The sequence below is a fragment of the Bubalus kerabau genome, chromosome 14, assembly GCF_029407905.1.
Source record: "Bubalus kerabau isolate K-KA32 ecotype Philippines breed swamp buffalo chromosome 14, PCC_UOA_SB_1v2, whole genome shotgun sequence".
In the NCBI taxonomy this organism is placed as follows: Eukaryota; Metazoa; Chordata; class Mammalia; order Artiodactyla; family Bovidae; genus Bubalus; species Bubalus kerabau.
The window spans coordinates 60097615-60115725 of NC_073637.1; the positions used below are offsets into that span (position 1 = coordinate 60097615).

The following is an 18111-nucleotide window of genomic DNA, read 5'->3' on the forward strand; positions in this document are numbered from 1 at the left end:
AAAGAATGGAAAGCACTGGTTAACCTGGTGAGCAACTTAAACCCAAGTTTGTTAAGAGAGTTTTTCTTGTGCTACCAAATTATATTTTGTTCATGCCTACCTGGTGGCTCAGTCTGTAAAGAATCTGCCTGCAACGTGGGAGACCTGGGTTTGATCCCTGGGTTGGGAAGATCCCCTGGAGAAGGGAAAGGCCACCCGTTCCAGTATTCTGGCGTGGAGAATTCAATGGACTGTATAGTCCATGGGGTCACAAAGAGTCGGACACAACTGAGACTTTCACTTTCTATAAGCTGTGCTTAGTCACTCAGTATCGTCCAACTCTTTGCGTACACATGGACTGCAGCTCGTCAGGCTCCTCTGTCCATGGGGATTCTCCAGGTAAGAAGACTGGAATGGGTTGCCATACCCTCCTCCAGGGGATATTCCCAACCCAGGGATCGAACCCAGGTCTCCTGCACTGCAGGCAGATTCTTTACTGACTGAGCCACCAGGAAGGCATGAAAAAAAGAGAATTTGGTAACACAATAAAAACTCTAACAAACTTGGGTTTAAGTGGCTCACCAGATTAACCAGAAGCTGTTCCTAAAGACAACTCTTTTCTGTTTTTTTAAGCAACAACGGTTCCTATTTTCAAGATTAAAATTTTATCTCCTAGGAACTGACATGCTGCACCAGACTGTATTAGAGATACTAAGACTGCACTCGAAGCTTCAAACGGAGTTGCACATTCACTAAAATTTAGGTACATTTAAAAATTTTAGATCTTATTGGCGCTAGGATGTATCTACTTTAGTCAAGTCACAATAAAGAAAAATCAGGTAATCACTTTTGACTTAAACCCAAATGATTTATTTTTTAAGTTTTTAAGACTGACTTTCATTATTAAAACTTATTTAGTAAGTTAAAGTTTCTAGAAATTTTACAGTGAATATTCATAAACAAAATAGTAATTATGATGTATACTTCTTACTGGGCCCACAATGTGTGTCTGGTACCACATCAAGTGTTACACATGTATGGTTCTCATTCGATTTTCAAACAACCCTGTTACATTTTACAATTCCCATTCTATCCACAGGAAAGTTGAAGGTGAAAATGGTAATGGAAAAAAAAAGTGCCAAGTTAACAGTAAAAGGCAGAAACTGAGAGTCAAATCCAAGTATGCAAAACTCCAGACTGAATGTTCTGTTCATGATACCATCTCTTCACAAACTGAATATAACTGGAATAACTGTCCTTACCTCAAATTCTGGACAGAATGTAAAAACAAAGGTCTCTCCATTTCCATAAAAGCCATCACTCACTTTAAATGGCTGAGATGCAAATGCACCAAAAACCTAAGGATTAAAAAAAGGCATGTTCAATGACACAACTATCAATTTGTTTCTTTAAGCATTAGTCCATTATATATGTTTAACTAAAATACAAAAAAAAAAAAAAAAAGGAAATATACCATAGTTTTATCTATCTGTACTTAAACAGAGAAGCACGATCAGTTGTTAAACAATTCATATTATTGGCAGGTATAAACATATCAGTTTTTCAGTGGGAAAATGCTAGATTTTTCCTCATTTTGAAACCTAGAAAGATGTTCATTATAACAATTAAAAAAGACAATCTAAAAAAGTGGTAGACACATTTCAGGATGACAATGTACGTATAATAAAGACAACAGCTGTTGTGGTACTATAGAATTTAAGAAAGCAAAACCCTCCAGCATAGGTAAACATTATACTACTACAAAGGTATGCTAGTTTTTTCTTTATTACACAGTAAATTCCATGAGGAGAGAATTTGGGTCTGAATTGTTCAGTACTATAATGCCTTGGCCTTACACAGTACAAGACACACAATGAATAAGAGGCCTGGACAAGTCATTCCAATCTCTAGGTCTAAGGTTTCAGATCATGAAATGGGAATGTCGAGTTTTATTGATGATCTCTATAGTCATTATATCCCCTCATATTCTATTTTCATACTCTTGATTTTTAAATAGACTTTCTTATTGTAAGGTATGTGTGTAAATATATATATGTATAAAATATAATTATACAGCTTGATATGGAATTAGCACAAAGCAAAGTCCCATTTAACCTTCATTCTTATTAAGAAATGGGACATTACCAGCACTCCAGAAACTCCCTTTGTGCCTCCTCCATGTGACCACCTCCACCTCCCCAAAGGAAGCTACCAGGTCTGACGACACCAAAGATTTGTTCTGGCCATTTATGAAACTACTGTTTCAGAGATAACCAATGTTTTTCTTGCTTATCTGTGACTTTGTCCTTGGTCTCATCCTCACACAATAATCTTTAACTTTCAAAACTTTCTCCACACTTCAGGACTGTCAATTTTCACCATTTCCCTGAACCTCACTCTTATCTCCTTCAGACAGAAATGAACAATATAAACACCTCTTTTACTTTTTATAGGTTCTCACTATACTAGGCATATTTTGCTTGGCATTAGAGATACTCTTATACTTTAATATTTTTTTCTACCAGACTGTAATTCTTTGAAGGTAGGAACTCTTTAATTATTCATGCTCATATCTATCCCTCTGCAGAACTCAGCACTGCCCTGCATATCAAGAGCACTCAATAATTACCAAATAAACTTAATAAAATATACTAATGCTTTTTATCAAAAGAATATGCTAAAATTCCTGCTACTTCCATCTCTTAAAAGGTAAGGTGCCTATGTGGTTACTTTTCATACCTGCCAATCACTGTCTTTAATCACCATCAGCACTGGAGTGTCTAAACCTGTCATTGTTCGATAAAGGGTCTTCAAGCTTGTGCCATGCTTCCTAGTACCATAAACAAGAGTCCATGGATAGCCGATTGTTCTTGGTGGAAGATGCTTGGTAAGCTTTGAAAAATAAATTAACACATACTTGATAGCTTCTTATTGTCAATCTGCAGAATACTAATGCCAGCTGGAATTAAATGATACTTTATAAAATGTAGGCTATGAAAGTAACAGTAGAAATTATTTATCATTTGAAAGATACAGAGATGCTTGAAGTCTGTACAATTCTTGGTATGAAATATTAATTGTTCATCAGACAAAGAAAGAATCATATCAAACAATATATCGAGGCAAGAAACATGGATTCCTTGTTGTTTGCATCCTCTGTATCAAATTAACAAAACTATCAGATGAACTGTTACCTTGATTATTAACACCTCTCAAATCTAGAGTAAGACTCTCAGAATTAGAAATCAAGCTTCAATATGTTACAGCTGTATGGCTCTGAACATTTATTCAACCTCTCTAAACCCAAGTTTCTTCATTTACAAAATGTGACAATAAGAGCATCCAACTCCTACAGGGGCTGCAGCAACTAAATTAGATAACCTATATAAAGCAGGTAACTGGCACATAATAAGAAATTAAATACTGGCTATTATCCTGTCTTACCTAAATTACTATTGCCATTTATTTTAATGTCTGGTTACCCAAATCTCCTAATATCTTCCATTACATTAATTGCTATAATTTGTTTACTTTTTCTTCATTGAAAAGTAAGAACAGGAGCAATAGCTCTGCTTCTTCAGTTTTTAAATCAACTAAAAAGAAACTATTTTACTCTCATGGGCACATACTCAGAATTTTACAAAAGTGGGTAATATCATACCTTTATAATTTGATCTGGCAGTAAGAGATGACTGGGATCACTTAGGTTTGGTCGAAAAGATTCAGATTCCAGGTCTGCTTTCACTGGAGTAATCTGCTTTGAATTGATGTCTTCCCTCGTAGTAATCTAAAGAAGCAAATAGAAGCAATATATTAATGTAAAACTGCAACAAACCTTTAATTTTTAGCCTTTTGAGAGATATCAAATCTTATACCTTGAAAAAGGAGGCTAAAGCTTTAATTTAGGATTGTAGAAGGCAAAAGATGCTCCATCTAATAATAATGGCATGTGTAATGTAGAAAGAGATTTCTGCTAAAGAAGACATTTTCCTCATCCACTACATGAATAAGGACAGGTATTGAAAGATAAACCCTGTATTTCTGTGTAAAAAGGGTAAATTGCATGCAAACTATACTTTTTCTGTTGAAGAGCAAAAGTGAGTGAGCTAGCCTGCTTTTTTCTCTGTGCTATTTAAAGAGATTATTTTTATGAGATTTTTTTTTTCATGGTAAACAAAATTTGCCAAATGTATTAAGAAAACTTCCTGGGTGCCAAAATTTTAATTTTAATTTAAAAAATAGTACAATAAAAACTATAATGCTTCATTGGTGTGCATGTATATGTGAATTTATATGCTTTGAAAAGGTTACTGTTATTTTTAAAAATGCCTTTAAAATTTTTACTTTCTAAACACAAAATTTTAAAATCTAATTGAACCAAACAATACATCTAAAACTTGTTCACAAACCTATTTTTAAAATTAGAACAATTTGATGCACTTAAAAGAATGTATATGTTTGTTTGATGAAAATGATCTCACTGATATTCTTAAAATGATAAAAATGTTCATTAAATCAAAATAAATTCTTTTAGAATGTATTATGTTGGCACTTTTTCATGTTAATTTAATCTATTAAATGCAATAATATTGGAAAGTAAAATATATGAAAACATAAGTATTACTGATGAAACTTTTAAATCGGAAAACAGAATTCTATTGGAGCAGATAACTAAAATGCAGCAATTTTCGGCGACTGTGATTCCACACAGGAATGAAATCTTGCTAAATTATTTTGTTCCTTTAACAGATTTCTTACCAAAACTTAACAACATACATTTTCAACCAATACATGTTCTAGAACTGTATTGTTTTTTGATGAGAACTATATTAATTCTTTCACATCATGTTTTACCCTTATTTTGATGATGTGAAAGGTTAAAAAAAAAAATCTGAGGCAGCATGAGAAGCATTAAAAGAAAAAAAATCAGGAAAGCGTATCTCATTAAGAAAGAGAAAAACACACAATAATACACAAAACTGAAAAATGAGTTCAAATATATAGTTATTTCTGAAAAAAATCACAAAGATTATTGCACATATTTTTAAATAATTTATCTAGTTCTAGTACCTAATCAATACTACTCCAAAATATATCTAATACCAACCAGGAAAACCTCAAGGACAAAAACAATTCATCTCATTAAGATATTTGATGTAAGGTTGATACAACTGAAATAGCCTTAAAGAGAACCTTGCTACCCATTAAATTTTTAAACATTTCCCCATAGTACCACATCTTTCAGATACCAGTTAGTAAAGATTCAATCTCAAACTCAAAACATTCTTCCAATGTTAAATGAAAACTCCTCATCAATCTAAGAAACACAGTACTAAGAACAGTTCTAAAATAACAGAAAATTCCTCTGAATATTTTTAATAAATGAAAAGATGCCAGAAAAGATAGCCCTACAGCTCTTCAAGGCAATACTGTACTCTTATTAATACAAAAAGGAATTTTCTGATGGGGCATTTTAGTGCTGCAGTCAAAACAAATCCTTCAAAAAAGAGATTTGCTCTGATGAAAGACACTAAAAATAGGAAGTATTCAATCTCTGAAGGGGTTTAAACTACTGAAGGGGGCACCTGGAGACGTCTGCAGAGTGTGCGCAGTTCTTCAGTATTTAGAGCATCGATCCTGCGGTGATACTCAGCCACTGACACTACCTGAATATGGAGACAGGAAGACAATAATTCCACTGACAGTTGAGAAAAACAGCCCAAATAAAATAAAAACTGGAGAAGTTTAAATGGGAAAGAGAACTGTAATTAGGATTTCTTTCCCCACTCCATGCTCAAAATCCAAGAGATTTATATATTAATCTATAGTGAAATACAAATGAATACATTTAACTTATTAACTACCACACCCAAACTAACTACAAGTAGTAGTTAGTACTATTAGTAGTTAATTACTAACTACTACTAACACACTACTACTAGTACACAATGTAAAAGGTTTATTTTATGGATTGTTTCATGTAGACAAAATTTGACTAGGTAGCATCACAGTCCTTTATAAAAAAATGCTATATGAAATATAACATGTTTGCTAACATCAAAGATAACATCTAAAATCTAACTGTGTTGCAGTTTACAAAAAAAATGGTAGTTTCAACTCTCCCAATCAGTTTAACTCAAACATTACATCCTAACAGCAATGCTGGAAAAATTTCTTCTTGGCAAAGGTAGCATATACCCAAGCTATACAGTCTGTATCATAACCAAGAAGTGGAAGAGCAAGAAAAAGATATGAAGCACATTTTAAAACCTAAAACAATAAGAAAAATAAGCTCTGGAAACAGAAAATGAGATTTTTAAAAGCATATCTAATTGTATTCTCAGGCATGTCTACTTCAGTCTTTCTAAATAACCCTGAACTGAAAGTTTTTGCCCCTCCTCTACAGTACTACTTTAGAGTCGGTACTGTAGCAGTTATCTGTGACTAAAACTTAATGACTTTCCTACATTCTAAATTACTAAGGGAAATTCTGTATCTTCTGTAGTTGCCTAGACCAGTCTGTTGCACATTGCTGAACCTGAAAGCCATGTATAACAGATAAACATTATAAAAAGCCCACGAAAACAGACAAGTTTCCTCAGACTCACACAACAGCTACCGCTTTTTCAGATCATGACATAATTTCAGATCATGACATAATACCAAAACAGTAACCATAATACAGTGAACTCTGGTCGTGCTATAATATGTGCTGAATACTCCTGAGCTATGACAAATTCCTCTTGTGATCAAACAGTTATTTGCAGAGGTTCTGGCCACAAAATGCAGTTAAACCAATTGACCCACAAGAGTTTAGACTTCTAAACTAGGTTTTTAAAAAGGTTTTTGTTCCAGCCAACCAAAAAGAATCAGTCACCTCTATAAAGAGCAAAGTAAACTTGGTGAAAGCAATGAGAGACATGAGCATAAAAAAACTGAAAAGAAACTGAACAGATTTTCTCATTCTGGCCATTATTAGACTGACTTTCGCAAAGCAAAGAACATACAATATGATAGCTGACTCTTCACTTACAAAGAAACCTAAAGTGGTTATGATCTCAACCTCTGGGGAATTGGATGGAACTAGGTTTTCCTCCTCCTTTATCTCTTTTTCTCAATGGGAACAATAAGACAAAGGAAATAATAAGAGTACATAAAAGAATGAAAACAATAAGAGTACATACCAAATAGGGTTTCTGTGTAAATAAAAATAAGAAATGAAATGCACATAAAGGACTGAATATAGTGCCCACCAGAGTAAATAGGGATTAACACTACTTTTACTTGATGATTTTCCATCATTTACCTAAGGACTAGAGGATAAGGCTGAAGAGTATCCATATTTGGTTTTTATTTTTGATATTAAAACATTTCAGTTTTCAATCTTCCCGACCCAGGAATTGAACCGAGGTATCCTGTATTGCAAGCGGATTCTACACCAACTGAGTTATCAGGGAAGCCCAGTTTCCCTACTCTTAAATTTAAATTTAAAAATATTAAAGATTGTTCAATTAAGAACTGCCGGGGTCCAGCCCCGGTGGATCCAGGGAATTCGAAGCGGGGATGGCGTCGGCGAAAATCAGGAAACAACTGCTTAATTAAACGTTTATTAAGGATATAAAGAGTGGTGAAATAAGGAGAGCTCAGCGAAGAAATTCAGTGAAGAAAAGAGGCTGAATAAAATTCCAAAGCAGGGAATTTACGTCACCTACGAAGGCCGCAGGCGTCCTCCCGTTCTCCCGAAGGAGAGGAGACACTAAGGCCTCCCCGGTCAGATCTTAGAAGCCCAGGCAAAATTAGTAGGCTTGACGAGCTTCCCTGCCTCAGAGGAAAAGTTCAGCTAGAAGGTGAAAGAACGACATGGGGAGACACCAAATTTCGGTGAACAAAAAAAAAGGGCATACTTTATTTTCCAAAGTAGTTTTATACCTTAAGTTGTGCATAGAGGATAATGGGGGAAGGGGTAGAGTCATGCAAAGACAGCAGTTCCTGATCCTTATCGAAGCCAGGCTTTCAAACTTATCATACACAAAAGTTTAGGTGATTTACATCATCTTCTGGCCAGGAGGCCTGTTAACATTTTAAGAAACTTATTTTTCTCTAAAGGTGATTATTCTAAAGTCAGGCGCCAGCCTCCAAAAAGCATTGGATAAAGTTGCATTCCTATAGGGCAAACGGTGAGGTGGGCTCAATCAAGAAAAGAATTAACTCAAGGGTCCAAGGTTACAAACATTGAGGCTACTACTTACATTTCTATACACCCATTATATCAATCAATACACCGCCAAGGACACAGTAGGTAAGGGATATGGAGACTTAGCAGCAAACATTGGCCCAACAAGTGAAAAACCCTTCACCAATACAATTTCTAATCAATCTTTTAACTACTCAAAGGAATCGGTGTTTAGATAGTTTAGAACATCTCCTGCCTCTCACATGTTGCCGGAAAAAAACTATTCAGGCAGGCTAGAGGACTTCCAAAGGAGTTTGTAGGTTGAAACACTGTCACACCCAGGAATTATTAACTGGAGCTGTAAGCTAACTCTTTTTTCAGAGAGAGGTAGTGGGGGACAGCCCCCCGTAAAGTCAGAGGTGTAGGTGAAAGCACAAAGCAGAAAGTAGGCAGACTCTGGTTTTGGGGGTAGATGCTCGAGAATTTCCAGGGGGATTCCTGAGGCTCGATCCCGCCTTTGCGTATGCCGAGCCTCCTTCCTCATGACCTTTGCCACGGGCGGAGTGCCTCACGCTGGCCCCCGGCAGTGATAGAATTCTAGTTGAGCTATTCCAGATCCTCACTCAATATGCAATATGCCCGCTCCCGGCAAAGAACAGCATTTTCAATAAATATGAAAGAAAAATTAGGTACTAAAAGTAAAAAACTAAAAATCACAGCTTCCTTTTCTAAGGCACAAACATAACTTTCTACAAAATACTTAAAGATCAGTTATATTTTTCTTCTGTTTTTCCTATGGCATTCAGTCTACAGGAGTTTTCTATACAAGAGTTTTCAAATTATATGACTTAACTATTCCTTTCCATTCTTTCTATTCTTCCACTCAACGGTTATCTTACACTTAAAGCTCTTCTTTTACCATATAAAACACACTTCCTGGAGGACAGTAAAGTTGAATTTGCTCACAAAGGGATCAGTTATAATCAATGTACCAACATCACCTAGAACAGGAACTGACAGTGAGGGAGCCATAAATTGCCATTATAAGCTTATTATACCTGGTACTGTCACAGTTTCTTTAATGTCACAAATCTACTTTTCTAATTTTTTTTTTAAACTATATTCCTTTCTTGGACTTGCAAACTCATCGCCTCCTTACCCTTAAATATTTACTCATGCTGTGATGAATGGAGATATACAACAGTGTCAAAAGTGCAGGTAAACTAATAGAGAAGACAGACTTGAAATCAAATGACTATGATCTCGGATGGCCTTGGCTTGAAGCAGTATTTTGGTTCCCTGGCCAGAGACTGAAGTCACGTTGTGGTAGTGATAACGCAGAATCTTAGCCACTGGACCACCAGGCACAGTGGCCAGCGACAAGGCCCTTGACACATCGGCTCTATATAAATGAATTCTGAAAGAGACACAAAATGTAGTGAAACAAGTACAGTGTTTATTAGGAGGAAAAAGGGTATGTTATGAATAGACTCACATCAGTGAACTCAGAGAGCAAATCTAGCGTTCATGGTAGTTTAAACAGTTGTTAAGGGGCATTCTCTTCTGGGCTTCCTTTGGCCAATCACCTTGCTTTGCCTGGTTCTGAAACTGTATCTGGCTTATCCCACGGATCTTCCATGTGTGTTCACACATCTCTTAGACAAGATGGATTCTTGCAAAGAGGCCTATGGGTAGATTGACGTCACCTACTGTGGATAGACACCCCCACCCCTTTTGACCTTCGAGGAGCCTTTCTGCACATGTGTAGTCAGGAAGGTCTCTGACTTTGAGAATGAGAAATATATGGTTTATTAGATATATTCTGGGCAAGGCTCAGATACTCCTTCTTCCTGCTATTATCTTCATCTTGGAGTATCTGCCCATAAAGAACAAACTCTAGCTGCTCAGCCTTAGGCCCATCTATCTCCTCCAGCAACTAAAGAAATATACTTCCCCCTATCAAAATGAATAAAGAGATACAGATTCCTAGTATATATGGTGGATCTGAAATTAGTCTCAAATTAACTTTTAACCCCTTAGTAAATCATAATCCATGTACAGAAAGTATTATTTTATCCAAAAGATTAAACCTAAGTAGGAAATGGACAGATTGCTACAAAATGTCCTGTATCATACTCCCAAGTATTAAAGTACACAGTTGAGGAAATCAGTTCAGTACAGTTAAGTTCACTTCAGTCGCTCAGTCGTGTATGACTCTGCAACCCCATGAATCGCAGCACGCCAGGCCTCCCTGTCCAACATCAACTCCCGGAGTTCACTCAGACTCACGTCCATCGAGTCAGTGATGCCATCCAGCCATCTCATCCTCTGTCGTCCACTTTTCCTCCTGCCCCCAATCCCTCCCAGCATCAGAGTCTTTTCCAATGACTCAACTCTTCACATGAGGTGGCCAAAGTACTGGAGTTTCAGCTTTAGAATCATTTCTTCCAAAGAACACCCAGGACTGATCTCCTTTAGAATGGACTGGATGCATCTCCTTGCAGTCCAAGGGATTCTCAAGAGTCTTCCCCAACACCACAGTTCAAAAGCATCAATTCTTCGGCACTCAGCTCTCTTCACAGTCCAACTCTCACATCCATACATGACCACTGGAAAAACCAAAGCCTTGACTAGCCGGACCTTTGTTGGCAAAGTAATGTCTCTGCTTTTGAATATGCTATCTAGGTTGGTCATAACTTTGGTTCCAAGGAGTAAGCGTCTTTTAATTTCATGGCAGCAATCACCATCTGCAGTGATTTTGGAGCCCAAAAAAATAAAGTCTGACACTTTCCACTGTTTCCCCATCTATTTCCCATGAAGTGATGGGACCAGATGCCATGATCTTTGTTTTCTGAATGTTGAGCTTTAAGCCAACTTTTTCACTCTCCTCTTTCACTTTCATCAAGAGGCTTCTTAGTTCCTCTTCACTTTCTGCCATAAGGGTGGTGTCATCTGCATATCTGAAGTTATCGATATTTCTCCCGGCAATCTTGATTCCAGCTTGTGCTTCTTCCAGCCCAGCGTTTCTCATGATGTACTCTCCACAGAAGTTAAATAAGCAGGGTGACAATATACAGCCTTGACGTACTCCTTTTCCTATTTGGAACCAGTCTGTTGTTCCATGTCCAGTTCTAACTGTTGCTTCCTGACCTGCATATAGGTTTCTCAACAGGCAGGTCAGGTGGTAGTCTGGTATTTCCATCTCTTTCAGAATTTTCCAGTTTATTGTGATCCACACAGTCAAAGGTTTTGGCATAGTCAATAAAGCAGAAATAGATGTTTTTCTGGAACTCTCTTGCTTTTTCCATGATCCAGCGGATGTTGGCAATTTGATCTCTGGTTCCTCTGCCTTTTCTAAAACCAGCTTGAACATCTGGAAGTTCACGGTTCATGTGCTGTTGACGCCTGGCTTGGAGAATTTTGAGCATTACTTTACTAGCATGTGAGATGAGTGCAACTGTGCAGTAGTTTGAGCATTCTTTAGCATTGCCTTTCTTTGGGATTGGAATGAAAACTGACCTTTTCCAGTCCTGTGGCCACTGCTGAGTTTTCCAAATTTGCTGGCATATTGAGTGCAGCACTTTCACAGCATCATCTTTCAGGATTCAAAATAGCTCCACTGGAATTCCATCACCTCCACTAGCTTTGTTTGTAGTGATGCTTTAAAGGCCCACTTGACTTCACATTCCAGGATGTCTGGCTCTAGGTGAGTGATCACACCATTGTGATTATCTGGGTCGTGAAGATCTTTTTTGTATAGTTCTTCTGTGTATTCTTGCCACCTCTTCTTAATATATTCTGCTTCTGTTAGGTCCATACCATTTCTGTCCTTTATTGAGCCCATCTTTGCATGAAATGTTCCCTTGATATCTCTAATTTTCTTCAAGAGATCTCTAGTCTTTCCCATTCTATTGTTTTCCTCTATTTCAAGACCTTCTAACTAAAAGTGTATTAGCTGTCTGGATAGAAAGTTATTTCTTAAGGTGCAAAGTGGTTTGGATACACTGCTAAATCCCATATGTAGGAACTGCTTGACAAAGGACTCTCACAAAGTGTTTGCCTAAGCATTTACTTTCAACAAATTACAAACGTAAAGGCAGAATGAAATCCGCTCATCTCTATTATAGTGAGACACACAACTAAGAAGAGAAGCCGAAAAAAGAGGAAATGTATAGTTGCTGTAAATGTCATGAATAAGAACATGTTTTCCTAGAAAGAAAGGGCAATGCTTTGGTCTAACAGTCCTCTTGGGCTTCCCTGGTAGCTCAGACAGTAAAGAACATGCCTGCAATGTGGTAGACCTGGGTTTGATCCCTGGGTTGGGAAGATCCCTTGGAGAAGGGAATGGAAACCTACTCCAGTATTTTTGCCTGGAGAATCCCATGGACAGAGGAGCCTGGCAGGCCATAGTCCATGGGGTTGCAGAGAGTAGGATACAACTGAGTGTCTTTTGCTTGGCTTCAACAGTTCTCTTTCTTGGATTTCCCCTTAGGATTATTTGTAAACAAATCTCCCTTCCCCCAACTGCCTTGCAGACTAACAGATATCTGTGAATCTGGAATTTTCATTTCTCATTTACTCCTTACTTTTATTCCTTAGTAAAGGGAGATAATGTAGAAAGAAAAATGTTACTGACAATGCTATTTATATTTACTTTGATATCCAAAAATATTTTTAAAAAGGAGGGAATTAAAGTTGAGCTGTTGTAGCTAACAAAAAAGGGAATACAATAGCATCCTGAAACTACCTAAAACTCTGTTCTACATTTCATAATATATGACAAAGTCTTTATTACAAAATAAGACTTGGATTATGTTAAAACTTTGCTCCTTTTTGCCTTAAATTACAACTACTGTTTTCAATAGTTGTAATTTAAATCTTTAGTCAGGCTAATAAAATTGAAAAAAGAGAACATACAAATAAATTATATCATAAATGGAGGCCATCACTGTTGATAATAATGGGATATTATAAACAACTCTACACTTTCAAATTTGAAAACCTAGATGAAATGGACCAATTCATTGAAAGACACAAAACACTAAATTCATACAAGAAACAGATCCTCTAGAGTAGCTCTATATCTACTAAATTAATTAATTATTAATTTATAGTCTTGTAAAACATAAAGTACCAGACCTAGTTCTAGCCAACTAAAATGAATTAGCTACCAATACACATTAAGGTAACTCTATCAAAAGCTATTCAAACTTGTTGAAAGCTATGACAGACAGGATAATAGAAAAAAGGAAAAATTAACAGACTTTCATTCTGGCCAATATAATGATACTGACTTCTGCAAAGGAAACATTCATACCCCATCACAGCTGAGTTTGTGCTTACAAAGGAACCCAAAGTGGCATGATCTCTAGCTCTGGAGCATCTCTAATGAATCTAGACAGATTCACTACTGAATTCAATCAACCCTTTCAGGAATAAATTATAGCAATTCTCTACAATCTCTTCCAAAAAATAAAAGCAGAGAAAATACTTTCCAACTCTTTTGATGAGGGCAGCATTACACTAATAAAAAATAAAGACATACCAAGAAAGACAAACTACAGATCACTATCTCTGATGAACATACATGCAAAAACCCCTCAAAAAATGAATCTAATAACATGTAAAAAAAGATTTATATACAGTGACCGAGTGGGATTTAATTGCAGGTATGTTAAAGGATAGGGGTTTCCCAGGTGGTACCAGTGGTAAAGTACCTGCCTACCAATGCAGAAGACTTAAGAGTCATAGGTTCAATCCCTGGGTTGGGAAGATCCCATGGAGGAGGACATGGCAACCCACTACAGTATTCTTGCCTGGAGAATCCCATGGACAGAGGAGCCTGGTGGGCTATGGTCCAGAGGGTTGCAAAGAGTCAGACACGACTGAAGTGATCTAGCACAGCACACATGCAAGGGATATGCAAATTATTTCAATATATGAAAATTAACTGATATATTCCATTACACATAAATAGACGCAGAAAAAGCATTAGTCAAAATCTCACATGTACTATAAACACTCTCAGCAACCTAGAAATAGAGAGTAACACCTGAAACTTGATAAAGAACACCTAATAAAAAAAAAGTCCTACAATTAAAATATTTTTCAACTCTTACTCAATATTCTAGGAAGACCTAGCTAACATAGTAAAACAAGAAAAGGAAATAAAAGGTATACAGGTAGGAAGGATGGAATTAAACTCTAAGCACATGACATGATTATCTGTAAAGAAAATTCTAAAAAAATCAACAAAAACCAATGGAATTAATAAGCAATTGTAGCAGGTTAGCTGGATATAAGGTTAATATATAAAAGTCAACTGCTTCTCTATATATCAGCAATGAGTAATGGGAATATGAAATGTAAAATAATACTATTTATTTTAGTACAGAAAAAATATCAGTTCTTCCCAACTTGGTTTATAGACAACACAATTCCAATAAAAATCCTATTCAGTCATTCTGTGGATATATGCAACTGATTATTTAAGGTTTATGTAGAAAGATCCCAATGCCAACACAATAATGAAGGAAAAGAAGAAAACTGAAGGACTGACACTACTCAACTTCAAGACTTACTATAATCAAGACTGGATATTGGTAAAAGAACAGATCAATGGAATAGAAGATACAGACTCTAGATATAGGCAAGTACAGTCAACTGATTTTTGACAAAGCAAAGATAGCACAATGAAGAATGGTCTTTACCAAAGAGTGCTGGAACGACTGGACACCCACATGCAAAAAAGTTAAACTGGACAAAGTCTTCACACTTTTTCACAAAAGTTAACTGAAAATGGATCTTAAACCCAAATGTAAAATGCAAAACTATAAAATAACTAGAAGATAACACAGAAAAATATCTAGGTGCCCTTGGGTTTGGATGCCTTTTTAGATAAAACACCAAAAGCAAGCTGGATTTCATTATAACTAAAAACAACTGGTCTGTGACAGACACTGTCCAGACAATACAAAAATGATCCACAGACTGGGAGAAAATCTTTGCCAGATTTATATCTGATACATATGTTATCCAAAATATTCGAAGAACTTAAAAACAATGAGAGAAAAAAACATGAACTAAACATCTGAGCAGACAAACAAGACTATGAAAAGATGCTCTATGTTATATGTCATCTGGGAAATGCAAATTAAAGAACAATGGGATACTACTACAAATGTCTTCAGGATGAAAGCATTGATAACATTAAATGCTGGTGATGATGAGGAGCAGTTGGAACTCTCATTTATTGTTGGTAAAGGACAAAACAGTACAGTCACTTTGGAAAACCATTTCACAGTTTCTTACAAAACTAAAAATACACTTATTATATAATCCAGCAATCACACTCCCTGGTATTTACATAAATGAGCTGAAAATTTATGTCCACATAATATTTGCACACAAATGTTTATAACAATCTTTTCTTTAAGTGTCAAAACTTGGAAGTGACCAAAATGTTCTCCAGTAGGTGAACAGATTAATAAATTATGGTATGTTAAAACAATGGAATATTAAAGTGAAAGTCGCTCAGTGATGTCGACTCTTTGCGATACTATGGCCTATAGTCCATGGAATTCTCCAGGCCAGAACACTGGAGTGGGTAGCCTTTCCCTTCTCCAAGGGATCTTTCCAACCCAGGAATAGAACCCAGGTCTCCCACATTGCAGGCTGATTCTTTACCAGCTGATCCACAAGGGAAGTCCAATATTAAAAGTCAGCACTAAAAAGAAATGAGCCATCAAGCCATGAAAAGACAGGGAGGAGCCCTAAATTCATCTTACTAACTGAAAGAAGCTAATACGAAAAGGCTACATATGGTTTGATTCCAACCATATGATACTCTGGAAAAGGCAAAACTACAGAAAGAGTAAAAACATCAGTGGTTACCTGGTTTTCAGGTAGAGCAAAGGAGAAATGCAGAGCACAGGTATTTTGAAGGTAATGAAAACTACACTGCATCATCCTGTAATGGCAGATACATGTCATTCCATAGAATGTGTAACACAAAGAATGAACCCCAAAGCCAACTACAGACTTTGAGTAATGATGTATAATAATATTAGTTTATACAATATAACATGTACCACATTAATATAAGATGTAAATAATAGGGGTACTGTGTTTGGAGAGAAAGGGGGTATATGGGAACTCTCTGTACTTTCCATTCAAGTTTTCTATAAACTTTGCTCCAAAAAATAAAATCTAATAATTAAAGAAAAGCAGGGAAATGGTAACAAAATTCAGGGAGGTAGCTACCAATTTGGAGGTGACATGAGATGAGAATGAGAAAGAACACACAGGATGATACTGGTTCATTGGTAACATTCTAGTTCTTAAGTTGGATAGTGAGTGAGTGAGTGAGTGAATGGGATCAAAGAGACTCATTTTATCATTAGGTCTCACAACTTATATACTAATAAATATGCTTTTCAACTACTGAAGTCAAATAAAGAAAATATTCTACACTGAATATATATGTATATGTCCTTTTTTCAATTACGTTGTAACCAGAGAGCAGACGGTTTACACAATAAGGCATATATAACCACTTGTTAAACTTCCCATGAATATGTACTATAGGTAGGAAACGCCGTATGGCAGAAAGAATCCTGGGTTTAGCTGTAAAACTCCTCTGTTGTAATTCTGATTCTCTTTAACAGTCATTCCTACATATGCCTAAGAGATCAGTTCCAGAAACTGTCACTGAAACCAAAATCTATGGATGCTCAGGTCCCTTACAGAAAATGACAAAGTATTTGCATATATCTATGCACACCCCTCTCATATACTTTAAATCAACTATATATTACCTGTGCTGTGCTATGCTATGTCGCTTCAGTAATTTCCGACTTGTTGTGACCCCATGGACTGTAGCCCACCAGGCTCTCCTGTCCATGGGTTCTCCAGGCAAGAAAACTGCAGTGGATTGCCATTTCCTTCTCCAGTATATTACTTACAATACCTAATACAATGTAAATGCTATGTAAATAGTTGTAAATACAATATAAATGCGATGGAAATAGTTGCCAGCATGTGGCAAATTCAAGTTTTGCTTTTTGGAACTTTGTGGAATTTTTTCCTAAATACTGCTGATCTGTGGTTGGCTGAATCTGCAAATGCAGAACCATAGAAGGCAGAAGTGGCAGATAAGGAAGGCTGATTATATTAGTTGGGTGAACTTGAGCAATCAAACTTAATCTATTTCTGGTTTTTCAAATGAAAATGATCTTAGGCACTTTATGAGGAATAAATAACAGTATATATAAGATATATATAAAGTAGAAACTGATACAATAAATGTACAAAATAAATGTCAACCCCCTTCTCCTGGTTATATTCTGACGATTTTGAGAGCAAGCACAGCAAAGAATTTGAGAGCACAGCCTAGAGCCAGAACAGAATGGCTGGATTCAAACCACAGCCCTGACTTCTGGTTGCAATATGACTATCGTATGTCTCTGTTTTGTAAAATGAAGGTGAAAGTGGCAATATTCCACAATTTGAGGATTAAATTAAAAAAACTCATGGTACATGTATAGTGTTAGTATAAATAATTTTTTTATCAGTATTATAATCATTCTTCGGCTGAGGTCACTGGAAAGAGCTTTACATTTAAATTTGTTTTTCTTAAAATTCTAGCTGTGAGCTAATTTCTACACAGACGTAAATAATTCATCATGTGTTTTCAAACATAAAGCCTAAAATATAGAAAAGAAATTTATCTTGGCATATATGAGGGTCTAGGCAACAACAAAAAAAGGGAAATATGACAAAATCTAGTGAATAATTGACAGAGAAAAGTGATGTTTAATATTTTAAATATTAAACAAATATAAAAAATGTTAATATTTTGTGACTTTAATGTGATTAAGCTTACACCCTTATAAAATGAGCTTATAAATCTTCATGTCAATTACAATTTATTGACAAACACAAAAAAGGCAGAGTATATG

At 36.1% G+C, this 18111-nt stretch overlaps 1 protein-coding gene across 12 annotated transcripts in view; it reads right to left on the bottom strand.

Annotated features, from left to right (window-relative positions):
- OXR1 (oxidation resistance 1) overlaps positions 1-18111 on the bottom strand; it is a 440707-nt gene that overhangs the window by 4831 nt on the left and 417765 nt on the right. For 8 of the 12 annotated variants that reach the window (XM_055546450.1, XM_055546449.1, XM_055546452.1 and 5 more), the window contains 4 exons: positions 5565-5645; positions 3641-3766; positions 2719-2871; positions 1242-1337 (listed from right to left, as the gene is read on the bottom strand). In XM_055546450.1, the coding sequence (XP_055402425.1) occupies positions 1242-1337; positions 2719-2871; positions 3641-3766; positions 5565-5645 (456 nt within the window). The remainder of the gene's footprint in view (positions 1-1241; positions 1338-2718; positions 2872-3640; positions 3767-5564; positions 5646-18111) is intronic. The other 4 variants (XM_055546451.1, XM_055546454.1, XM_055546456.1 and 1 more) reach the window with 1 other exon arrangement.